Source organism: Rhinatrema bivittatum, chromosome 7 (genome assembly GCF_901001135.1).
Source record: "Rhinatrema bivittatum chromosome 7, aRhiBiv1.1, whole genome shotgun sequence".
In the NCBI taxonomy this organism is placed as follows: Eukaryota; Metazoa; Chordata; class Amphibia; order Gymnophiona; family Rhinatrematidae; genus Rhinatrema; species Rhinatrema bivittatum.
This window is the reverse complement of record NC_042621.1, coordinates 293,961,863-293,988,814: the sequence shown is the minus strand read 5'-3', so window position 1 is coordinate 293,988,814 and position 26,952 is coordinate 293,961,863. Positions and strand designations below refer to the sequence as shown.

Sequence of the window (26,952 nt, the reverse complement as noted above, 5' to 3'; positions counted from 1 at the left end):
GCACAGGAGATGTCTTCCGATGAGCAGTGCTTGCGGAAGGCAATAGTCTTGCTGGTGGCCTGAGTTTTATCTCGAGAGTGATAGGATGAGGAGGGGGCATTGTTGTGGAGGTGGGCGTTAATGATGAAATGATCAGACCAGGGGATGGGAGTGGAGGTAGGGGTGCTGTGTGAGGTGATGTGCTTGTTGACAAAGAGGAGGTCCAGTGTGTGACCAGCCTTATGTGTGGGAGAGGTGATGAGTTGCTTGAAGCCTAATGCTTGGAGGGTGATCATTAGTGTTTCACAGGCAGGTGTGATAGGGTTGTTGTCTGCATGGAGGTTGAAATCTCCGAGAATGATTGCTGCAGAGTCAAGTTTGATGTTGTTTGTTATATATTCTATGAGGGGGGATGTGTCGTGTTCAAGTAGGCCTGGGGGGGCGTAGATAAGGCAGATCTGCATAGTCTTAGATTTAAAGAGGCCAATTTCCAGTTTGTGGGGTGGTTTAGAAGGGTGGAGTTTGAGTTTGAGGTGCTTTTTAGCGGCGAGGAGTAATCCTCCCCCTTTTTTTTTTGAGGCGGGGGATAGAGAAGATATCATAGGTCTGAGAGGGGAGTTGGTTGATGAAGACGTGGTCAGAATCTTTTAGCCATGTTTCAGTAATGGCACATATGTCGGGGCTGGCATCAGTAAGTAGGTCATGAAGAATTGGAGCTTTTTTGCAGATAGATTGGGCGTTGACGAGGGATATGACTAGTGAGGCTAGGCCTAAGAATTGTGTGAGGGGCGTAATCATGATGGGTATTAGTGATCTTTGGGTGATAATTGGGCAATGGCTGGTGGTATTTGTTTTGGGTCGGCTGGTGTGTGGGAGGATAGGGATGGTGAGACGGCACATCTCTGAGGAGGGAGACTTGCCAGTAAGAGGGGGAGAGGTCTAAAGTGAGAGGGGGATGGAGGCAGGGAGTTATATCGACTGGAATGAAGGGCAGAGGTGCTTTGGCTCTTGGGTTTGAAGAGTCTGAGCTCTGGCTCTTATGTAACGTAGTTTGTGGTGAGGGGGGGGGGTGGGTTGAGAGTGAGAGGGTCAAGGGGGGTGGATGGTGGGGGGTAGGATGCTTTGTTTTCTCTGGGATTGGGGTGGGTACTGAGAAGAATGCTGTAGTGGGAGGTTATCAGGTGGATACAATACATGTGCAGAAAGCAGGTGGAAGCAGGCGGATATGCAATACAATAGATGCAGGTGGATGCAATACATGTGCAGAGTGCAGGTATAAAACAGAATGCAGTTGGAGTGCAGATAAAATACAGCAAATCATACAGAATATAATATAATACAGAATGCAGGTGGATATAGTACAAGTATGAAATCAGTGCGAGATACAGGGCTAAGCACTGATGGTACAGTACAATAGATACAAGCTAGCAGGTGGGCCTTGCTGTCCGGCTCGGGGGGGGGGGGGGGGGGGGGAGGGGTAGGGCCTTACCCTGCGGGTGGTATGCTGTTTGTTGTAGAATCCGACCGGGTCGGAGAGACTAGGTGGATAAGATCTGAGCTGGGAAGATAATAGCTGCTGTGTTTAAAAAAGGATGGATGTGTTTAAAAAAGGATGGATAAGTTCTTGGAGGAGAAGTCCATTACCTGCTATTAGAAAATAGCCACTGCTATTACTAGCAACAGTAACATGTAATAGACTTGGTTTTTGGGTACTTGCCAGGTTCTTATGGCCTGGATTGGCCACGGTTGAAAACAGGATACTGGGCTTGATGGACCCTTGCTGACCCAGTATGGCATGTTCTTATGTTCTTAAGGTACCAGCACTGCCTGTATGACCCTTTAATGGCAGGCAAGTCAGGTGTGGTACAGAGGTGAGATCACTGACCTACGAGCCGTGGGAAATCTCAAGGTATGAACACAGAATGTTCTTCTCTACCGCTGACCCTTGAGTGCGCTCCTTTACCTGCCCAGTGAGAGAGGTGCAGATTTGATCTGATTTCCTTCTCTGGCTATCCCACAAATCTCTGGGCAGTGACACAGGCGAAATTCACCAGCTTTACTTATCTTTTGGCTAATAAAAAAAAAAAGTACCGTTTTGCTAAAGACCTGCTCTGGATTATTGGAAATCTATGATGGCGGGGTTTTTTTTTTTTTTTAATTTAATAAAACATAAAGAAAGAAAAATTGGTCCATAGATGGGGAGGACAATTTTCAAAGTAATTTGCATGGGGGTACATAGTAAATTGAACATGGAGTTCAGCTGCCGGAAAATCATCCTCCCCGGATGCAGCCAGAAGTGCTGGTGCCGTGGAATGTTTAAAGATAACGTTCCTTGGAGATGGGGGCAGAACAGACAGGCATATTAGGTCAGGGCAGGGAAATAATGCATGCACACTGTATTTTGAACTCTCCATGTGTTATTTTCCAAGGAAAAAGCACCCCCAGAAAAGGCAGGTACAAATCTCCGCAGGCTCTTTGTACCCCTTTAAAAGTATGCCTGTCCTTTCCATGTGAAAATTGATAGACTGGTGCAGTCAGCGAGCAGAAAGTGTCCGTGGACTTCTTCGCAGTGTGAACAGTTTTAAAAATTACTCTGAAAATGGGTGGTATAAAGCAGTGCTCATTCCCTCTCCCCTCCCCAAATCAAGTTTGGAAGCTTTGGTGAAGCCAATCCCTCCCCCACTCCCCCAGCCGAGGCGTCTGCACATTTGCCAGAAGCGAAATAGCTGGAAAGCCTGTGGGAATTCCGTTTTCACGATGGGCACAGCATAAAATCCAAGTTAATATTACTGACCCCCTACAAATTCCTGTGGCTTTCACCGTTACAGAAATTCCTTAATGAAAGACACTGTGGGGCTTACCTTCAACTCCACAGCAGGCCTACCATAACACTTAATTATTATTCTAAATAACTCACTTTCTCAACTGGAACTAGTAGGAAGCCACCTTTTGAAACCTAAAAATCTTCCATTGATTTTACTACAAAATATTCCTACCCTGCTTTACAAAACCACTACTGTGTGGCTACGGGAAAAACATTCTGGGTATGTAATGAACCTTTCAAAATATTATCCAACCATTCACAAATGCCCTTTGTTTCAGCACAGAAAAAGTACTGTGAGAAAATCATCGTCCATACATTCAGCAGACACTATAGAGCGGAGCTGTTTCGATGGCGTCTACCTGCCATAGCTCAATTCTGCCATATGGGCGAGACACATACGAAGATGAATATCAAAATTCATTGTTCGGAGATTTCCTCCCCCCCAACCCCCCCCTCACTGCAGAATACTGTCTGAATTTAGAAATGAATTGCGCATGTACATGTAGCAATTTTCAACAGTCTATTTACACGCGTTAAGTGCATTTAACACAGGTAAAACCTGTTGACAATTTAATGGCATTGTAAAGGAGTGTATGTTAAGGTTATTTTAAAAGACCACTTTAAGACAGCCACAAGGGAATCCTGGTTGCAGGGCTCCCCTGGGGAGAAGGATAAAAAGGCAGGCCTCAGACCAGAACAGAAGGAAGGAGGAGTTTGGTTGGAACTACTTAAATTTTCTTTCCAGCACTGCTGAAGTCTGTAAGAGCTAAAGACTGCCTGTGCTCTGTTGCAGGCATATACTGTAGTAATCTTCAAAAGCACACTTACATGGGCAAAGTGCATTTACACGCGTGAAACCAGAATTACTACTGATGGCAGCCTCAGAGCTTCATTCCTTCACATTAGCTGATTTTAGGATCATTTCTTCTCCCAATTCCCCACACTCCTCTTTTCCTTGCACTCCTATTATCCAAGATACAACTGTTCACTTTCTTCTCTGTTTCCCTCCCTTACTTTTTATAAAATCTAGGAGACAAGCTCCCCCCTCCCAGTTCACCTCACAAAGCCATTTTGCATGAGGAAACGGCTGTACTGAAACAGGTCGGAGCTTACTGTGGGTAAAAATACACACACAAGTAACCTGGACACCTGTATACCTTCATGCAAACTGAGCAGCCTTCCAGAGAGCAGAGCTGTGGGTGCAGTCAGCACTTAAGATGCACACTTCTTTGATTTTAAAAATATTATTCGCGCAAGTTACAGCCTCTAATAGGAGGTGCGTATTTACACAATTGAATGGGTGTGCGTGCTCCGCAAATTACCCAAGTATTTTCAAAGTGAACTTATATATTTGCTCTGAAAATATTCTGTAAAGTCTTTACTTCTATGTGGGCCGTTTGTAAATGACCCCGCCCACCCCCAACAATGCATTGTTCTCTGCAACTCCCTCCTCTGCTCTACTTATTTTCAACTGCTTCATAACCATGTCCCTTTATCATCACTGTCACTTCCTTCTCTTCCACTTCCTTCCCATCTGTCCCCTGCTCCCCAAACTGGCCCCCATTCACTCAGATTTGACTCATACCATCCCAACTCCACTGGCTCCTAAAATCTTTTCCCACCTTACTTACTTTCCCACATGGCTATCATTCATCCCACACCCTTTTAATCCTTCTGTCTTCCCTGCCCATGACGACTCATCATCCCTCCCTAGACTAATATATTCATAGATCTTACCTTATCACAATAACCTAGGGACTAATACAATCTACCTCAGTATTCACCATAACTATATTTATCCCAGGACAAGCAGGATGCTAGTCCTCACATATGGGTGACGTCATTCACGGAGCCCTTAAGCGGGAAAAACTTCTGGCAAGTTTCTAGAAGCTTTTAACTGGCTGCCTGAGGCTACTGAGCATGCCCGGCATGCCATGATATTCCCTGCCACAGGGGTCTCACTCCAGTCTTCTTTTTTCCGCGCTGCTAGCTGCATCGCGGGTTATAGGAGCCCTGTGAGTTACCTCACAACGATAAAGTTCATTTTCCAATTTTTTGCCCCTTCCGGGTCTCACTCGGCTTGTCACCGGCTGGTGACAAACACCATATACTTTTTCGCTAAAAGGGAGTCCGAATTCATCGACGGATGTCGACGGAGAAAACTTCAGGATTCAAAAAATGTCCGGCCTGCAACCGGACTATGTCGATCACGGACCCGCACGTCGAGTGCGTTCGCTGTTTGGGTGGAGACCATGACATCGCCTCTTGTGCCCAATGCCAAGAAATGACGGTGAAAGGTAGGAAACTTCGCCATGAAAAAATGGCTCAGATTTTTCAAATCCAGACGTCGCCGTCGCCCACGACTTCGACTAAATCCTCACCGGTGGGCATATCGAAAAAGATATTGATAAAGAAAAGGATCCCGGAGGGTTCGGGGGATGCTTCTTCGCCAACACCATCCGTGGCATCGTCAAAATCTGTATCTGAGGTTCGCACAAAACATAAACACCGTAGGCACCATTCAATTCCTCCATTGCCACCGCCAGAGGAACCGGTACCTAAACAACGAAAGCTATCATCGACCTCCGTAACACCCACAGGGGAATCGATGCCATCGACTTCTGTGACAGACTTAACCGCTTTGATTAAGCAAATTGTCACTGATGCCCTTAAGGAGAAGATACCGGCGTCATCGCCGATGCCGACCCTAGGGTCGATGCTGACCGCCGGGTCGATGCCGACTTCTCAGTCGATGCCGGCCACCGGGCCGATGCCGATGGGCCAGTCGATGCCGACTATCGAGTTGATGCCGTCCTCGATATCGATGCCATCATCGATCTCGATGCCGGCTGCACTGTCTATGCCGATAGATGTGCCCAGCTGTTCTTCAGCGATGCCCGCTACTCAGCCGATATCAGCAGCCTCATCGTCAATCCAAATGCCGGAGCCATCGATGGAATCGAATATTTTACAAACCTCGATGTCCACAATGGCTTCCAGGCCCATCTCCTCAATGATTCCCATTTCGATGTTTTCTTTCCTAACTTCATCAATGCCAACTACTTCGCAGTTAACACCTCATTACACCCTAGCTCCGTCCAGAGCTCCTGTACAAGGAAAGAAGGCATCAGGAAAATCTAAGCACACTTCCATGCATGCTCCAGAAGTTTCTTCTGAAAAAAGGTTGCATGCCATACTTACCAAAAGGTATCAGGACCTTTTAGCATCCTTGCCTACACAGCCTGAAGAGGAAAGTGAAGTCAGTGATGGTTCACCTGACAATCAAGATCCTTTACAAGGCCCATCTGGGGTGTCACCATCTAGAAGGCTGGAACATCATCAATACCAGCCCCCAACAGACACATGGTCGGATACACAATCGGAGCATTCTTCAGAAGATTTTTTATCAGAAGGTACTCCGCCTCAGGCTAAGAAACAATCCCCTCCTGAGGACTTATCATTTGCCTCGTTCATCCAGGAAATGTCAGAATCCATCCCTTTTCAGCTCCAAGCTGAAAAAGATGAAAGACAACAGACACTGGAGATACTACAATTTGTAGATCCCCCAAAACATAACTTGGCTATCCCAGTGCATGAAGTGCTGCTGCACCTTCAACAAAGGATTTGGGAACACCCGTGTACAACACCTGGCGTAAACAGGAGAGTGGACTCCTCGTATTTAGTTCAAGCAGCCCCAGGTTTTGAAAAACCACAACTGCCACACAACTCATTAGTTGTAGAATCTGCTCAAAAGAAATCACGCAGATCCAGGACGCACGCCTCTATTCCTCCAGGGAAAGACAACAGATTCCTAGACCTTATGGGAAGAAAGATTTACCAGGGAGCCATGCTGAATTCCAAAATTGCTGTGTATCAGCTGTATATGACGCAGCATCAGAGAAATCTCTGGAAACAGATAGAGGAATTTCTCCCATCCTTGCCTCAACAACAACAAGAGGCAGCACAACAAATTGTGCAAAAGGGTCTAGATGCTGGAAAACACGAGGTACAAGCGGCGTATGATGCTTTTGAGACTTCTTCCAGAACTGCAGCATCTGGCATTAGTGCACGAAGATGGGCCTGGCTGAAGGCTTCGGACTTACGTCCGGAAGTACAGGACAAACTAGTGGACTTGCCTTGCCAAGGTGATAATTTGTTCGGCACAAAAGTGCAAGACGCTGTGGCACAGCTTAGAGAGCACTCTGAAACATTAAAGCAGCTCTCCACTTTGTCACATGAAACTGCACCTCACCCTACCCGCAAGCCGCCACTTAGAGACACAAGACGTCCTTTCTACAGGCCAAGGAGATATTACCCTCAGGCCTCTAGACCACGGTCTACAAGACCTCAACAACGTCCTCAGCAAAGACAGCAACGAGCTGCAAGGCTGCAGCCTCCACCCCAAACAGCTTCCACCTCTGGTTTTTGAAAGCCATCCCAGAGAGCAGAGCCAACCAAACCCTTCTCCAGAATTACCAGTAGGGGGAAGGATTTCCCAATTTTACAACGAATGGGAAAGCATTACCACAGATCAGTGGGTCTTATCCATAGTTCATCAGGGTTACCACCTAGACTTCACATCTCCCCCTCAGGAGTTTCCACCACAAAACTCCTATCTCGAACACATTCCTCAATTACAAACAGAATTATCTACTCTTCTGAAAGCAAAAGCTGTGGAACACGTACCACACTCTCAGAAGGGAAGAGGATTCTATTCCCGGTATTTCCTCATTCCAAAGAAAACCGGAGGCCTTCGTCCCATTCTAGATCTCAGAAATCTCAACAAATTTCTAAGGAAAGAAAAATTCAGAATGGTATCCTTAGGCACCATGCTTCCACTCATACAAAGGGGGGATTGGCTTTGTTCTCTGGATCTCCAAGATGCATATACTCACATACCTATATTCCCACCTCATCGCAAGTACCTAAGATTCAAGGTGGGACACCAGCATTTCCAATACAGAGTCCTACCATTCGGCCTCGCCTCAGCTCCCAGAGTATTCACCAAGTGCCTAGCAGTAATAGCAGGACATTTGCACAAACAAGGTGTTCATGTCTTCCCTTATCTAGACGATTGGCTAATAAAAAGTCAGTCGCAGCAAGGAGCACTAACTTCTCTACATTACACAATACAGTTACTTCACAGACTGGGTTTTCTCATCAATTATCAAAAATCCCACCTGCAACCGTCTCATCTCCTCCAATACATAGGAGCAGAATTGGACACAAACCTTGCACGAGCTTTTCTTCCAGCAGACCGTGCACAATCTCTGGCCCAGTTGGCGCACTCCATGTCCACACAACCACAAGTGTCAGCACATCAGTTTCTCATCTTACTAGGCCACATGGCTTCAACGGTTCACGTCACTCCTATGGCCAGACTTGCCATGAGATTAACCCAATGGACTCTTCGATCACAGTGGATCCAAGCCATTCAACCACTACATTATCGAATCCAAGTAACCCACCAACTACGCTCCTCGCTACACTGGTGGACAATCAAGGACAATTTACGAAAGGGCCTACCCTTTCAAAAACCGATCCCTCAAATAACATTAACTACAGATGCATCCACCTTGGGATGGGGAGCCCATGTAAACTCTCTTCAGACTCAAGGAACTTGGACAAAACTCGAAGCCACATATCAAATCAATTTTCTGGAACTTCGAGCAATCAGGTATGCACTGCATGCGTTCAAGGACTGCCTTTCACACAAAACCGTACTGATCCAGACAGACAATACTGTAGCCATGTGGTACATCAACAAACAGGGAGGTACGGGCTCGTATCTCCTCTGTCAGGAAGCTGCACAAATTTGGGACTGGGCCTTGAACCACTCAATGTTCCTACAGGCCACTTACCTAGCAGGGATCCAAAATGTCCTAGCAGATCGACTCAGTCGCCAGTTCCAACCGCACGAATGGTCTCTAAATCCCTCTATTGCGAACAGAATCTTCCAACGTTGGGGACAACCATCAACAGACCTTTTTGCGTCGCATCTGAACCACAAGGTGGACAACTTCTGTTTTCTGCGCACACAGAAGAACCAACCAGCCAAGGACGCCTTTGCTCGCCCTTGGAACGCAGGCCTACTATATGCTTATCCTCCAATACCGCTCATCACCAAGACACTGGTGAAGCTACAACAGGACAGGGGATCCATGATCCTCATAGCCCCATATTGGCCTCGACAAGTATGGTTTCCCACACTGCTAGATCTGTCAGTCAGGGATCCAATACGCCTGGGAGTAGCTCCCAATCTCATCACTCAGGATCAGGGTCGGTTGCGCCACCTCAACCTTCAATCCCTATCCCTGACGGCATGGATGTTGAAAGCTTAATCTTACAACCACTCAATCTTTCAACCAATGTTGCTCAAGTGCTTATAGCCTCACGAAAACCTTCCACGAGAAAGAATTATTCTTTCAAATGGAAACGATTTACTTGCTGGTGCAAGCAAAGCAATATTGATCCTTTTACTTGCCCCACAACTTCTCTTTTAGACTATTTGTACCATCTTGCAGACTCTGGTCTTCAGACCTCATCAGAGTACATTTGAGTGCAATCTCAGCTTATCATAACAAGATAGGAGATGCACCTATATCCACACAACCTCTCGTCAGTAGGTTTATGAGAGGTCTAACTCACCTTAAACCACCAATTCGGCCTCCAGCTACACAATGGGACCTGAATCTGGTGTTAACAGGATTAATGCGTTCTCCTTTCGAGCCCATAGATTCCTGTGAACTTAATTTTCTCACATGGAAAACTATTTTCCTCATAGCCATCACATCAGCTAGGAGGGTTAGTGAGTTACAAGCACTTGTCACATATGAACCTTATACAAAGTTTCTCCATGACAGAGTGGTTCTCCGAACACATCCAAAATTCCTTCCTAAGGTAGTTACGGAATTCCACTTAAATCAAACAATAGTTCTACCCACATTCTTTCCAAGGCCTCACTCTCACCAAGGCAAAAGAGCTCTACACACTTTGGATTGTAAACGTGCACTGTCTTTTTATTTAAATCGCACTACGTCCCTCAGAAAATCCAATCAGCTTTTTGTCTCTTATGACCCAAATAAGCCAGGTAAAGCAGTGGGAAAGCATACTCTATCCAATTGGTTAGCAGACTGCATACAATTTTGCTATACAAAAGCAGGCCTTCCTCTCCAAGGGCGAGTAAAGGCACATTCAGTAAGAGCAATGTCAACCTCAGTAGCACATTTTCGTTCAGTGCCAATCATTGACATTTGTAAAGCAGCAACATGGAGTTCCCTTCACACCTTTGCAGCTCATTACTGTTTGGACAAGGAAGGACGACAGGATTCAGCCTATGGACAATCTGTCTTAAAGAACTTGTTTCCAGTTTAATCCCAACTCCTTCTACATCCAGCCTGCTGTGATCTTCGGCTGCATCATTTCCTCAAACATGCATGACTGCTAACTGCATGGACAATGACTCAGCCTCTAGCTTGCTAATCACCCATATGTGAGGACTAGCATCCTGCTTGTCCTGGGATAAAGCAAAATTGCTTACCTTGTAATAGGTGTTATCCCAGGACAGCAGGATGTAGTCCTCACGAAACCCACCCGCCACCCCGCGGAGTTGGGCCTCAGACTTTATTAATATATTTTTGCTAACGCTTATTGCTACATACAAGACTGGAGTGAGACCCCTGTGGCAGGGAATATCATGGCATGCCGGGCATGCTCAGTAGCCTCAGGCAGCCAGTTAAAAGCTTCTAGAAACTTGCCAGAAGTTTTTCCCGCTTAAGGGCTCCGTGAATGACGTCACCCATATGTGAGGACTACATCCTGCTGTCCTGGGATAACACCTATTACAAGGTAAGCAATTTTGCTATCCCACCTCTCTGTTCACTCATGTCTTTACAGCAAACTGTGACACTACTGCAATTGTCATTTTTATTAAAAAAAACTCCTTTAATCTTAATCCATTTTGAGACTAGCTTATGAAAAGATGGAATATCAAATGTGCATAAACAGTAATAAGATCTAGGCTCCAAACGTCAGGAGTTTAGGTGTCTAGATCTGTCAAAATTAAGATATCCTCCCCAATGAGCATCAAATTTTAGGTCCCTAAAAGGGGGGGGGGGGGGGGGCAGGTCATAAGAACATGCCATACTGGGTCAGACCAAGGGTCCATCAGGCCCAGCATCCTGTTTCCAACAGTGGCCAATCCAGGCCATAAGAACCTGGCAAGTACCCAAAACATTTGATAAATCACAAGCTACTACTGCTTATTAATTACCCTAACAGCAGATTATGGATTTTTCCTCTAGGAACTTATCCAAACCTTTTTCAAACTCTTGTAACCACATCCTCTGGCAATGAATTCCAGAGCTTAATTATGCATTGAGTAAAACATAATTTTCTTCGATTCGTTTTAAATGAGCTACTTGCTAACTTCATGGAGTGCCCCCTAGTCCTATTATCCAAGAGAGTAAATAACCGATTTACATTAACTTGTTTAAGTCCTTTCATGATTTTGTAGATCTCTGTCATATCCCCCCCTCAGTTGTCTCTTCTCCAAACTGAACAGCCCTAACGTCATTAGTCTTTCCTCACAGGGGAACCATTCCATGCCCCTTATTTTGGTCGCCCTTCTCTGCACTTTTTCCAGTGCAGCTATATATCTTTTTTGAGATGTGGTGACCAGAATTGCATATAGTATTCAAGGTGCGGGTCACCAAGGAGCAAAACAGAGGCATTAAGACATCCTCCATTTTATTTACCATTCCCTTCCTAATAATTCCTAACATGTTTGCTTTTTGGATCGCCACAGCACATTAAGCAGATGATTTCAATGTATTATCCACTAGGACGCCTAGATCTCTTTCCTAGGTGGTAACTCCTAAGACAGAAACTAACATTGTGTAACTACAGCAAGGGTTATTTTTCCCTATATACATCACTCTGCACTAGTCCATGTTAAGTTTCATCTGCCATTTGGAAGCCCAACCTTCCAGTCTTGCAAGATCCTCCTGCAATTCATCACAGTCCACTTGAGATTTAATTACTCTGCATAATTTTGTGTCATCCACAAATTTGATCACTTCACTCGTCATACCCCTTTCCAGATCATTTATAAATATATTAAAAAGTACTGGTCCATGTACAGATCCCTGAGGCACTCCACTGTTTACCTTTTTCCACTGTGAAAACGGACCATTTAATCCTATACTCTGTTTCCTGTCTTTTCACCAACTTGCAATCCACAAAAGGACATAGTTTCCTAGTCCATGACTTTTTAGTTTTCTTAGAAGCCTCTCATGAGGGACTTTGTCGAACACCTTCTGAAAATCCAAATACACCACATCTACCGGTTCACCTTTGTCCACATGTTTATTCACCCCTTCCAAAAAATGTAGGAGATTTGTGAGGCAAGGCTTCCCTTGGGTAAATCCATGTTGGCTCTGTCCCAACAACCATGTCTATCTAAATGTTTTGCGATTTTATTCTTTATAACTGTTTCCATGATTTTTCCCAGAACTGAAGTTAGGCTCACTGGTCTACAGTTTCCCAGATCACCCCTGGATCCCTTTTTAAATATGAGAGTTTCATTGGCCATCTTCCAGTCTTCAGGTACATCCGATGATTTTAATAAGTTTCAAATTAATTGAAATAGGTTTGAAATTTCATTTTTTAGTTCTTTCAGAACCCTGGGTGTATACCATCTGGTCCAGGTGATTTACTACTCTTCAATTTGTCAATCTGGCCTACCACATCTTCTAGGTTCACCATGATTGGTTCAGTCCATCTGAATCATCACCCTTGAAAACGATCTCCCCAACATCCTCTTCGGTAAAGACTGAAGTAAAGAAAACGTTTAATCTTTCCATAATGGCCTTTTCTTCACTATTTGCCCCTTTAACCCCTCAATTTTCTAACAGTCCAATTGACTCCCTCGCAGGCTTTATGCTTCGGATATATTTTAAAAGGTTTTTAATTGTGAGTTTTTGCCTCTATGGCCAGCTTCTTTTCAGATTCTCTCTTAGCCTGTCTTATCAATGTCTTACATTTAACGTGCCTACGCTTTTGCATTATCCTATTTTCTTCTGATGAATCCTTCTTCCAATTTTTGAATGACTATCTTTTGGCTAAAATAGCCTCTTTCACCTCACCTTTTAACCATGCCAGTAATCATTTTGGTTTTTTTAACTTTATTTTTATTAGCATTTTAAATTATACAGACAGCAATAGCATGTCTCAGAAAAAAGGGTATGGTACACAAAGTTACAATGAAACTAACAATGTCTGAACCTCAATGAAACCATTACCCATGTTACACTGAAATAAGGGGGAGAATCACTACAATAAGCGATACATAACAAATCGTAACCACTGTACCCCCCCTACCCATTTTACCCACTCCGCAACTCCCCCCATTAATTTATACCTTCAGCCCTGAGCTTCGGCTCAATTCCCCCCTGTACCTCTACCACCGCTCATCCCTGTATACAGACTGTACATATTCGCGTTTTATATTTAATATCTGTTCTTAAAATCCTCTTTTACCCTACCCCCTTCCCTTCTCCTCTCCCTAGTTCTACCATCAGTTACACTGTAAAGCCCTGTTGGCTGTTTTCTTGTTCTATATAAACCGATGTGATGTCTTTAACGAATGTCGGTATATAAAAAACATTCAATAAATAAATAAATTGAAAGAATCAAAGGTAAGGTAATTCAATCTACGGCTACTGCTTGGTTGGCATTACCAGAGGGCCGATAGGAGTCCAAGAAAAAACCTAATTGGGAAGGTTCAAAAAAATATAACTAGCATTATTAATGTTCAGCACACATTTACAGGGAAATCTGACAATAATCGGCACCCAGCTGTAGTGCACAAGGACAAAGAGCTAGGAACTTCTTCCGATGCTGCTGTGTTGCTTGAGATATATCCAGATACTTCCAGACCCTTTGGCCCAGATAAAGGAAATCTCTATTTCGAAGAGAATGCCTAACAGAATCCCGATCAGAGGAAAAAACATTAATCAGGAGAGTTCCCCTTCTTTCAATCTGGCCCTCAGCAGATGTTTCTAAGAATTCAGAAAGGTTAACAGAGGCAGAAGAATCCCTTTCTTGCTTGTCAGTTGGCAAAAAATAAATTTTTGAGATAAGTGGTATTGTATCCGATGAGAAATGTAGTATCTCTTGTAAATAATTTCTAAATTGTTCTCACGGAGAAACTAGTTTACACTTGGGACGGTTTAATACTCTCAAGTTTAAATATCATGAGGAATTTTTCAGATTTTCCACTCTTTTAGAAATAGTAAGCTCTCCTTGAGCTAAACTGTTCTGAATAGCTTGGAATTGCATCAACTTAGAATCTAGTTCATCTAACTTAGATGTATGAGCTGAAACAAGTGGATTCAAAGAATAAAGTTGATTCTGAGTATCCTTCATAACTAATGTAAGTGTTATTATTGAACATTCCAGTGATAGAAATGCATTCCAAACCGAGACCAGAGTTACAACAGTGGGTTTAATCAGAAGGGGTTGAGAGGAAAAAGTTACCAGAGAAATATGGTGAGAATCTCCATCGTTGCTCTGGGAAGCCTCCAAGAACTCTCTCCCGGAGGGGTGGAAGTTATGGCAGAGCAACTGCAATATTCCACCACCAAACTAGTTGGTGTTACTTCTACTAGCGGCAAAGATGTCAGAACAGCATCGCTGGGAACACAAGACGCAGAACTAGCTGAGGGACCCGCATCGGTAGCAGCGCTGCTGCAAACGCCATCTCTCAGCGTCAAAGCGTGTGGGAGGGGACGGAGTAGCCGGTGCTCCAGGGCTAAGCAATGTTTCATCCAGGAAGTGCCGGTGCACGCTCTACGCTGGCATTCACAGCGAACCCACCAACTGAAGCAGGAGAATCTACAGCTGTGCAAAAACCCTCTATGTTCGTCTGTATCAAGGTAGGTTGAAGAGGAAATGAGGCTACCTCTCTCACCCGTCCTTTCCTACTGGTGCGCAGCATGACAAAAGGAAATAGCAGGTAAGATGAGAAAACACGGAGCTTCAGTCACAGCACCATCTTGATTCTACTAGTAATCGTTTTAACTTCCTTCCACGTTTCTTAATGTGTGGAATACATCTGGACTGTGCTTCTAGGACTGTATTTTTTAACAATGTCCACACCTCTTGCACTCTTTTTACCTTTGTAGCTGCACCTTTCAGGTTTTTTTTCTAACCATTTTTCTCATTTTATCAAAGTTTCCCTTTTGAAAGTTTAGCATGAGAGCCATGGATTTGCTTACTATCCACCTTCCAGTCATTAATTCAAATTTGATCATATTATGATCACTCTTGCCAAGCGGCTCTACCACAGTTAACTCTCTCACCAAATCCTGTGCTCCACTGAGAATTAGATCTAAAATATCTCCCTCTCTTGTTGGTTCCTGAACCAATTGCTCCATTAAACTGTCATTTATTCCATCCAGGAATTTTCTCTCTCTAGCATGCCCTGATGTTTCACTTACCCAGTCAATATTGGGGTAATTGAAATCTCCCATTATTACTGCACTCAGGAGAAGTAAGTTAGGCATTCAGCATCGATTTCCAGTACTATGCACCTAAATATAGACGACTAGCAGGCCTAATGTAGGCATCTAAGTTATGGGCAGAAAATTGGCCCCTAAATTTAGAAATTCAGGTTTTTCTTATTTTTTAACACTGGCCTCAATATAACATAGTAAAGGATGGCAGAAAGACCATACTGGCCCATCCAATCTGCCCACTTTGGGTACAGCATTATATGCATTCCCATTCTTGACCCAACCCAATTCCCCCATGTCTTTTACTTTACTTTTCAACCTCTTTCCACCCACTGACCTCTGTATTAGTTCCAAGCGTGCCTAGAATCTGTTAAAATGCTGGCCTCCACCACAGCCACTGCTGGACCACTTCAAGCCTGGTCATCTTCACCTATAATTCCTTTAAGACCAACACTAAATACAACACCCGGGTCTCCTTCCAAATCTCTCTGCTAACTTTTCTAGTAATCTACAAAGCTACCAAGACTAGCAAACCAATGTCCAAAACATCTTGGACCCACCCCCCTACCACCACCATCGCTCACTGAATTTTGGCTTTTAACTATAGTCGCTTCCTGCAGGTTATCCCAACGTCTTGGAAGTCTTATGCAGCCATACCACTGCTGTTAAGAGTCATAACCGCTGCTCTGTGCAGTTTACCCCAATGCTTCCTTGGAAGCATTGGCCGTCAGGGTCATAACCACCGTTCTGTGTTTGTTATCCTAATGCCTTCCTGAAAGTCCACTGCAGTCATACCACTGCTGTTAGGGATGTAATTGTTCCTCCTTACAAATTAGCTTTTGGCTACTCCCATGACCACTGGTGCCACATGCTTCCAATATCTCTTCACTTTTTTGCAAGTAAGGATTCTCTGCGTTTATCCCATAACCTTTTGAAGTCTGTTATTGTTTCAGTTTCCACCACCCAATCCGGGACAACATTCCAGGAATCCACCACACTTTCCACAAAAAAAACCAAAAAACATTTCCCAGCATTGTTCCCAAGTTTACCCCCTTGGAGCTTCATATGACCCTTAGTTCTACAGCTTCCTTTCTACTGAAAAAGGTTTACTTCTTGTGCATCAATACTACACCCCTTTTTTCTGATAATATACCTCCCTTCATGTTTCTGTAACCCATCCCCTTAAGGAAGACCCTTGACACACACACATTTTCATCCAAGGACCTACCACACAATTCTACTTCTCCCCATCAATCAGACAAGACCACACACCAATGCCTGCACTAGCATGTACATAGCAACACAAATAAAGCTCAAAAATAAAATCAATTGTCCATCTTTTTTTAATGTTTTAGTTTTGAGGGAGCAGGTGTAAGTAGAGCCTTCTGGATGGCTGTTGGCAGAGCCTCCTCTTGCCCACCTTCTGCTTGAAGAGTGACTTCATCCACAATGAGGCTGATGCACATGGTGTGTCACCGGGAACGGTTCTTGGGTGAAAGGCAATCCCTCAAAACTGTCAACATTCATTCCTCCAGACCCCCTGAGTCCTTTAATATTGTCAAACCACAAGGAAACCATCTTGGTTACCCCACATTCCCTCAGTGGCCCTTTAAAGATGCAGAGTTCAGGATATCACATCGAATCTATATGAACTCGGAGCAAAGGCACGGATGTTGCTGAAGAAGCCATGTGGCAACTAGGTGTAAAAAGTGAGAGGTATGTGCACGCGACTTGAGAAATACCATGGTGCCACAGGGACCATGGGCACACCTAAGCCTGGACATGATCACAGACATTGAAAAGGTGGAACGTGTGTTTACAGGCTGGAAGGGACTCCCATGTACTTACATGCATCTGTAGTTCATTTGCACGCACACACACAATCGAGCAATCACAAATCTCAATGCCTACAGCACCTGTGTTTAGTGTTCCCCTCATTGTCATAGCACCCCCTCCATGAGCCCAGCTGGCACCTGAGGGTCCCAGTCTGCATCTGTTCATATCATAGGGTAGGGTGTGTGTGTGGGGGGGGGGGGGGGGGGGGGGGAAGGGTGCCAGACTCATTATACCAAACAGGGTTCCCATCTGACCTTGCTCCAGCTGAAACACAGAAGGCAGAAAAGCAGAAAAAAAGAATTAATAATGGATGTAGAGAAACTTTTTTTTTTTTTTTTTAACACACACACACACACTCACCCAGCTTCCCATTCTCTGTTAATGATCTCCTTCCCGAAATAGACAACATGAACTAACCCAAATTCACTTAACAAATTTATCTAAAAGTGTTGATTATGTAAGAAATATCCACTAGTACTTGTATATCTTGGAAATATCGTATACCAGATAAAGTCCTGGATATTCTTAAAACTGTCTTCAAAAATCAACAAAGACAGACTAGGTGAGGCCCAGCATGTTGATGCCATTGTGGCCATAAAGGGCCAGTAAGGAGGATATGCACAGGTCCAGAATTGAAGACCTGTGCCTTTGCCTATAACTCAGTCCTCCTATGTGATATAAAGAGATCTCATCACCATGACGCCTGGCTCAGAGTCTGACCCTCATCTTGGGGGCATAAAGACATCCCTGGAGACTACGGTGTTCTCAGACCACCACTGTGATATTTTTAATGCTGATGCCTTTACCTGACATTGCTGGTAATGGGGGTCAATTTCACAGGAGTATTTCTCGGTGACATGCACCTACAGGCTCAAGAGTATGAAAAACACTGCTATCTACAACACCTTTGGTACCATTTGTAGTTTCAGTTCATTTCTTTGGCAAAATCTTGTTGATCCTACCCAAAATATTTTGGAGGACATTTTTATGTTTGTAATTATTTTATTTTTTTTACTTTATGCTTTCAAATATATGGTATGTTAGAAAGAATTATTTAAAAAGGGATCTATGTCTATCAGGGTGTGAGCAAAACTGCTCTGCAAAAAAAATAAATAAATAAATAAATAAAATATATGGAAAAATCACCTAATTTGGAATGCATAAAAAATGGGAATGCATTGAATGAATTTGAGAAACAAACAGTGGGTCTACATTTTCATAGAATGAACAGTCGGTGACCACTCTATTCCACATGTACCACCCCTACCCTCCCCAATCCCTTGGCAGAGAGCAAGAAAAGCAGACAGGAGGAAAAAACACAGAAGCAGCTGGTGAAGGACGGTGCATTCCTCTCGTAACCCCCATCCCCCCCCCAGCACACACACACACACACACCACAAACAGCAACCCTCTTAAGCCAGTGCCCCCAATACATACCCCCTCACTTTACACTCCCAACCCAACCACACACTCAGACTAACAGCACCAATACACACGCACACACAACTGTGCCTTCCAAGCTGTGCTTCTCCTACCCTACTTTACCCCATGGTTGCAACCATGGGGGGGGGTGGGGGGAACATGTCACAAGTGGAAAAATCTCACTGAAGCATGGCATCTAATCAATATGTAATGTAAGAACCCCATCACACTTGTCACAAACCTATGGTGGGAAGCAGTCCTAGAGCTATGCCTCTTCATTCCTTCCCCACTTATTTAACTAACTCCTTTAGTTTATTTGTTTTTATTTTGTATTTCTAGACGAAGCCAAATCTGTAGTCCTTACTAGACGATGGTCTTATGATTCTGTCGCATATTAGACTGAAAAATACTACATTTTCATATTAAGCACCATTTCTGGGGAAACTCATGGCCACTTGAGATTCAGCCCAAGGCTACTCATCCTAAATTTAGGAAAGAGGTGAAACCCTGGCTTTGTATGTAGGCTTTTAGCAAGTAATAGTTAACTTAAGCAATCTTTTAGCTGCCTTGTGTTTATTAATTGCAATGCTGCAGTTTTTACTGTTATTTGTGAAGTTTTGTTTATGTTATTTTTTAATTGTATTTTTTATGTTCTTTGGATTGCAAAGTGGGTATATCAAGGTTAAATAATTTGAACTCATGTATCCGTAGAAAAATCAACTACAGATAACCCTTTGCTTCTTGGCTATGTACCCTTTCCAGAGAGTAACTGAGAACGTGTCTTGCATCAGTTGAATCCCCTGTCTTCAATGTCTCACCTTATTGAAAACTATACCCAATGTCCTTGTAAAGCACAGAAAAGCTAGGTGTACAGAAGTTATTTATGAAATAGCTAATTCCTCCCATGTGATAAGGCCATGAACTGTACTCCTGTGGGCTTTGTTTCTTTCACCCCAGAATTCAGTATGCCAGTGTGTAAGGACTATAAAAGGCAGACTATGAAAGTGATGGCCAGGGTTCTGCTATGATGTGCATACAACAGACTGAACGATTTCGTGACTACATAGGAAGACACAAAAAGACCTCATGGTTAAGTACAAATGTCAATGGCTTATTCTTACCTGTTCTGCATGGACTTGGGACTCCTTCCTTCTGTCTTGCTAGGTGATAATGGGTGCCCCTTGCTCGTCTGGGTGATGAACTTCCCTTCGCCCTCAGATACTTGCAGAGGAGTACTACAATGCAGACCACAGGCTGCGACAGAGTGAATCTTTGGCTTCTTTAAGGTGACTTGCTTCTAATCACTGCATCCCGAGAAGGTCTGCAAGATGTTTATGGAGCATGCTATTGATTGCTGCTTCCCGAGGACCAAGACCACTGGAGACTGAGCCAGCAGAGAGCATACAGCAGCCTACTCAGTGTGAGAAAGCAGCTGGTATCGCAAGGGACATGAGACTCCATGTTGGCTTAATAAAAGGCTGCTCAATCCGATTGTTGGGGACCCCCATCCAACCAGTCAGGTTTTTAGAATATGCATGAGAAATATTTGTATATACAGGAGGGATGCATGCTCATTAGCAATATCCTGGTAGACCAACTTGAGCACCCCTGGCTTAATTCGTAACCTAAACGAGTAATGTTCGGTGCTTCCATTCACTCAACAGTAGTGCAACATACAGCCATGTGCTCCATAGAGGAGGAGCTGCTCTTTCCTTGAGCAAACCTGGTTTGAATCTTTTTTCTCCTAAGGATTTGAAAGTCCTAACAGTAGACACGATCAGGCCGATGCTATATTGTGCACCGAGCCTAGCACACAGGCTAAAGAGCTCTTGGACGCACTAGGCTAACACCCGATGCAGTAAGGGGATTAGCGCGTCCAAAGCAGCGTATAGCTAATAGCATTCATCACATGTAAATGCATTTGGATGAGGCTATTAGCTATTACTCCAATGCAAAAAAAGTCACCATGCACCTCTGACATGCACTGTCCTGTTAACAAGCAGACCCATGCGAGGGGCTGGGCTGCAGCCAGGCCTGTGAATGCAAGCTGGCTCGCAGACTTTTTCCCGTTGCTGCTACAGGTACCGAATGAAGATCATTGTAGAGGTTTTCTCTCAGCTTCGTGCCAGTGGCAGGACCAGATAAAGGCATGATGCCTTCAAAATTTGGCACCACAGGCAGCCACCTACATTGCCAATATCAAAATCCAGCCACGTGTCTAGAGTAGGGATGTGGTGCTTGCTTGCTTGCTGCAAATAAAGTGTGTGTGTTTGATGCCATCCCCACCAGAAAGCATGAGGGGGATGAGCTGTGAGTTCTGCTGAATGTGCTCAGAGAATGAAAAGTGGAATGCCAGGGTCCAGAGCACTGCAAAATGAGTGCAAAGGGAGGGCTGCCAGGATGAGTTCATTTCTCAGAAAAATGCATAGTAATATTCTACCTGAAGTTAACATCCGGACACTTTAAAAACTGGAATCTATTTTCCTTATTTCCTGCACAGAATCGGAGTAGAACTGCGCGACTAGTTTTCCGAATGAAAGAGATGCGATATAAGGGAGTCTGCAGTTTTAAAAGCTTGCTTTTCACCTGAGCCGAGGCAGAAAATAATGGGAAGAGTTTTGAATTTCTTTGATGCACAGACAAGTGTTTTTGGCGCTCTCTTCCCACTGTGCAGACATGGACGACTGGAGGCAGGGGGCGTGGACAGCAGGGAGAGAGGAAAACGAAAAGGTGGCATAATGGAAGAGAGGAAGAGAATACAATGAGGCAAATCGTGTATTCTATGGCCCACAGCGGCGGCAAGTCTTAGAAATCATGCAAACCCCGGTTACACCTTTTTGCTAAAGCAAGCGATATCCTTTCAGCCCTAATTCTTTTCTTTGGAGGCGGGGGGCACCCTAACTTCTCTGTGAGGAATTTTTCATATATAAATACATTTGGCACAGACTTGAAGACTTCCTTACAACTTAGGATAGATGTGGAGGGCAGTGGTGCTGGTGCTGATGGGTGGAGGGCAGTGGTGCTGATGGGCGGGGAAGGGGGGATGTGTGAAAGGTCTCGTGGAAGAGACAGAGAGGGGGAGCTGATGTTGGCTACCTATGGGAATTTGTAATGCTCGTCTACCTAGTGTGGGAGAAAACCAGAGGGAGAAACTCAACTGGGCAAACTAGTTGGGTCAATTGGTCTTCGGCTGCTGTCAGTTACTCAACACTGAATGCACTGGTCATTAGGTAGTATGTGTCTGTGTATATATCTAACCTGTCGGGAGACAGGTTAGTTTTACCCTACCGATGATGTGTTGTTGCTATATATATATTTATATATCTATTATACACACACGCACACACAGCAGTGAATATCATGTGCATACAGAGATAAATGCATATCTGTAGAGATTAAATTGCCCCGATTCCAAAATGCCTGCATGACTTATATACATGTGTTTATACACACAAAGACAGCACCTCTCTAAATACATGTACACCCCTGTATCTCTTTATATATAGTTTCATTAATAAAAAACAAAAAAGAACTGAAGACAAGTTCCTATTCAGTATTGCAATAAACACCGTTAAAAATGCCCAGAAAAATTAAAGAGAGCTCATTAACTAATTCCCCTCTCCTACCCCGACTGTTCTCATGGCTCCAAGCCAGAACATAATGACGAGCCTAACCCAAGGACAACTCCTTTTTCCCTTCCTGGCTGCCTCCTGGGCTTCTCTGGCACTCACTCTTGCTTTGCCTCAGTGTTGACATGTTTCTGCTAACTGTATGCCATTGCACTGTCTTGATTTCCCATACAACCAGTGGGAAGCGCTTTCTTTTCTGCTTTGAGTTGCATTAGGTTTGTCATTATTTTCGCCGTCTCCCCTTGCACTTGCATCATTTCATCTCTTCCTGCCTCTCTTTTTTTTTTTTTTTTCATTTAAGCCACAGTGCAGTCACACTATGGTTTATACATGATCCTGCTCCCTTTGAAGCCGGCACATTTCAGAACCAGCCCTCCTCAGGAGGCGTGCCTTCTACCAATTTAGCAGGCTGAGGGCCCCAAGCTCCAACATTTCAATCTAAAGGGGGTCAGAGGGTGGCACAAGTGAGTGTCAGCAAGTGCTCTTTAATTGCCAATCTAGGCTTCTTCATGGTGTTTAAAGTATAATGACCCATCACTTAATTCTGAGAAGTCCTGGCCCTGCTGCTGAATGGAATGAATATCAAAGGGTCTTCTGGAACAGGGGCAGGGAGCATACATTGCCTATATCTGTCACACGTATAACAAGACCTGTACTTTTGTCATCCCATTACCACAATAATGTGTTTAATTTGCTGCATACTCTTTTTAGCTAGATACTTTTCATATGGCCTGCCCGGGGGATAGAGCCAAAAAGACTAGCTTTGTACTAACAATTCATCCAACCTGACCTTACGTTGTCCTCTTTTGAAACCTTCTTTATGAATCTCTCTGTGTATATATTATATAATACGCGCACACAAAACGTAATACCTAAAAACCAAAAACCAATTTGCAACTCTGTTACAGTGCATACTTTCTGGTTATTCTGTACTTTTAATCAATTTGGAGTTTTTAAAATTAGCAACCAGTTCTAATCACTCCCTTAATCATATATATTACCTTAAGTGCTCCCTTAAATAAGGCCCAGGTTAACAACTTTACTATGGGCTCTTCCATTTCTGTGCCATATTGCGTCTTTATATCAAGTACCTACCTACTAAATTTCATTCCTATTGCGCTACTAGATGTAGTGATTTCCATACACCTCTATGTTCAAACCTTCCTAGCTTTGATGCATGTTCAAACCTTCCTCATAATGCATGCTCATTTAATTGTGTGTCACATTAGGTATTTCTAAACCTCCAACTATTTAATTATAGTATCTAAAAACAAAGAAAAAAAATCTAATGGAAACAAGAATAAAACCATCATTATGAGCAATTAGCAATTAAGTATAGTGCTGGCAACCAGTCTGTAAATAAACCTGTCAGCCACTGGGAGATTAGCTAGAATTAATTGGGAATGGGAGAAAGAGGGAAGAAAATAATCCTCAAAATCCTCAAATGCCTTATAGCAAATTGTCACTCTCCTATGCTATCAAATCTTCTCTTAGTTTTGGAGTGGATATGAAGAGACACGTTAACTCATTATTGAGACAGCTCCATGATAAACAAAAAAAAAAAAAGCCATTTTTGAGTTACACTTTTGCGGACATTTAATACAAGTTTAAAATGAAAATAGCTTCCTGGAAGTTTGTCAGCCATCCAAATTAATACAGCAGCCCCACAGGATGAAAAATGTACATTTTTAACCCACATACCATTTCCTCCCCATCAATTTCTGTATGCCACTGAAAAACTTCAGTTCTCTAGCTTCTTAGTGCTATTTTTTTTTTCCCTGAAGTGCAATACCTTTGAAACTATTTCCTTAAAATGTTAGTTTCTAAACACCCTACCCCCGTCTCAAAAAAAATGTTGCACCAAAATCAAGTCCTTGCAGTGGCTTACTCCTTCATAGAGATGGAGAGCAGAGGTGCTAGGCCTGCGACGTGCAGAGATGGTAAAAAAAAAAAAAAAAAAAGGTCGTTTCAAAAAATGAATACGAATTTAAGTAACAAAAATTATACTACCGTCTTTAAATACTTTCATCCCATTCTCCTAGCCCTCCACCGCACATTAGCCATTTTGCAAATCTAAGAATTGCTGTCCATGACAAGCTGGCTTGTCACCACCCTCTCTCCGAGCCTATGGACACTACTTCCCTAACACGCATCAGTGCCCTCACCCCAGTTACTCAGGGGGGGGGGATTGTTTAGCAGTGGCATATATTTAAAAGCAGTTACATTGCCCCTGAAGTCAGGACCTTTAGCACCATGAACTCACCTTGACATGGAAGCATTGACGGTAAGAGCTGTGGGGTAGGGATGCCTGAACCCCCCTGTTGTGATTGGGTAAACTGGTTGACCTTGCCTGCAAAGAAGAGAAAGGCAGGAGAGGGGAGGAGGGGGAAAGATTTAAAAAATATCAATTCTCTGCACATTAAGCACTAGTCATTTCATCAGGGACAAAAAAAAAAATCTTGCGAATTGTACAACAAGGATCAAAGTCAAGAAAAGCAGAACAATCTGAATGCCATAAATCTGATATGAATGGCTAATTAAATTTTATAACCTCTGCTTCTGTCAATAGAGACCCTCTCCCCAAGCTGAATCTAGGTGTTTTGTTGTGATAATTAAAAGCGAAGTCTTGCCTCCTTTAATGGAGCCATCACACTAATTGAGGGCTACACATCCAAAGGAAAACAATAATGAATGTAAATTTATACCAAAATAAAGTACAGTGAATCAAAGGACTTCACGTGCGCTTTGGGCCTCTTTTGGTATTTAGATCTCGGTGAGAAAACATTAAATTAACAGAGCTTAATTTGTAGCCTTTTGTCAGATTAACAAGCGCTGACATGAGTTACCAGGGGAGAGTCCCCCAAGAAATACTGTGGGTAACCAACAGGCAAGCCAGATTACAATAATTAAAAAATACAGTAGCATGCAAAAATAGCATCCTAATGAAAAAGACAGGCCTCCTTATCAGGGTAGGGGTGTTTACACACACACACACACACACACGCAAGATATTTGTAGCATCAGCTAATATAGGTCCTTGATAGCAGTCTGCATAAGTGAGGTGATAAAACTAATGTAAACATTTTAAAAAATGCATATCTCCTTTTAAATCACAAAAGGAGATTTTTGTTATGACAGAACTACTTTTTAAGCGAGTAACATGCCTGAAATCAGAAAGCCTTGTTCAAGAGGTCCCATGAATCTTTTAAAATATGTGAACCAATGCCGCAAATAAGGACGACAAATGGGGTTTAACAATAGTGCACAGATTGACCTATGTTGCACTGGGTAGCAGGTCAGGAGTGGAAGAAGAGTCTCAACTGCTTGGTTACCAATCGTTAAATACAGTAAATAGAAGCACTTTATCCAAACTAAACCTCCCCCGCCCCACTGACGTCAGCAAAACTGGCCCGTATGAGACTGCGGGCTTTCAGCTGTTGTGCTCCGAAAACCTGGAACACACTTCTATTACCCCTTCGCCTTCAACCATCCCTACCCTCCCTCTCTTGGAGAAAGCAAAGGCACAGCAGTTCAATCAGGCCTTCCCTAATGAGGAAGTAAAATATCCTCTGTACCGAAGCCCATTAAATGACAACTACATATGGACCTCGAACCCGCTCGTCACTCGCATGTCTATTAGCATCTCCTTATTTGACTGTAACCCACCGAGACCATTTTGGAAAGAGACAGCCTATCAAATGTTTGCAAATAAACTGAAGTGGTCCACAAGAACATTTTATAAACAAATGTAGAGAGAAAAATGGAACTGCTTACTGTGGTACTAACCATCCTAGCGGATGGGGTATTTGTCCTACAGTGCCCGGCGATAGCGGATAATAGGGAGATATATCCGGAGGGTGTGGAGGCCTGGGAATTCCTGGAAGAAACCACAAAAAAAAAAAAAATTAGGAACACAACAGAAATGCACTGCATCTTTTCAAATTACTCTGCCCCTTTTTGATTTGAACAGAATGAGAACACACCACTGAAACAAGCAAATGTTGATACCTCTATCTCTCTATATCTATGTATTTAAAGATGTCTTTGTTTAACTCATGAAAAGCAAGGGTCAAATACAGAGATTGTGTCTCTCAACTCAAGGAGAAGGTCTGCTATAAGCAGAGAATGGGAATGCGGCAGAAGGCAAGAATTTACTCCATTCTCTTACGATGTTTATCAAGTGATGGGCTCTGCCCAGTCCTGAACAGGGCGCTACGGATGGATTTTTAAGGGCTTCTTTCCAAGTCGCTCCGAACATGTGTGCGAGTTCAAATATCTATTTTGTTACCCTCTTGAAACAGTGCTAGCTAAACCCGGCTGATATCGGGGGTCATGCGACTTGCATATTTGTGAAACAACTTGCCTTTTTCATGAATGACATACAGGGGGGACCTTCGCTTTCAATTTTTATTTAATATTTTCTGGGAATTTCAATGTTATAGCAAAAAAGAAAAATCGGTGGGCGGGAAACAACTATTACTGGTATATCTGTAGAAAAAATGAGTGGGGAAAAGTCATTTTTTCCCCACAGACTATTTTTTTTTTGTTATAACACTGAAATTCCCAGGAAAAATAGAACAAAACTGAAAACAAAGGCCCCTTATGATGTGACCGTCTAACAGTTTACGTAACATCTTCAAGGACTATTTATGGCTTGTTCGTGACAGTGTTAAATCTCCCCTGTTCTCCTCATTTTTCGACTTTTGGGTTGGCTTTTTTTTGTATTTCTCCACCATATTTTTCTTTT

The 26,952-nt window shown here is 43.4% G+C and overlaps 1 protein-coding gene across 39 annotated transcripts in view; it reads right to left on the bottom strand.

Moving 5' to 3' along the window:
• The window catches only part of TCF7L2 (transcription factor 7 like 2), a 349,902-nt gene that overhangs the window by 38,010 nt on the left and 284,940 nt on the right, over window positions 1-26,952 (bottom strand). For all 39 annotated transcript variants that reach the window (XM_029610399.1, XM_029610400.1, XM_029610406.1 and 36 more), the window contains 2 exons: window positions 25,980-26,082; window positions 24,469-24,555 (listed from right to left, as the gene is read on the bottom strand). In XM_029610399.1, the coding sequence (XP_029466259.1) occupies window positions 24,469-24,555; window positions 25,980-26,082 (190 nt within the window). The remainder of the gene's footprint in view (window positions 1-24,468; window positions 24,556-25,979; window positions 26,083-26,952) is intronic.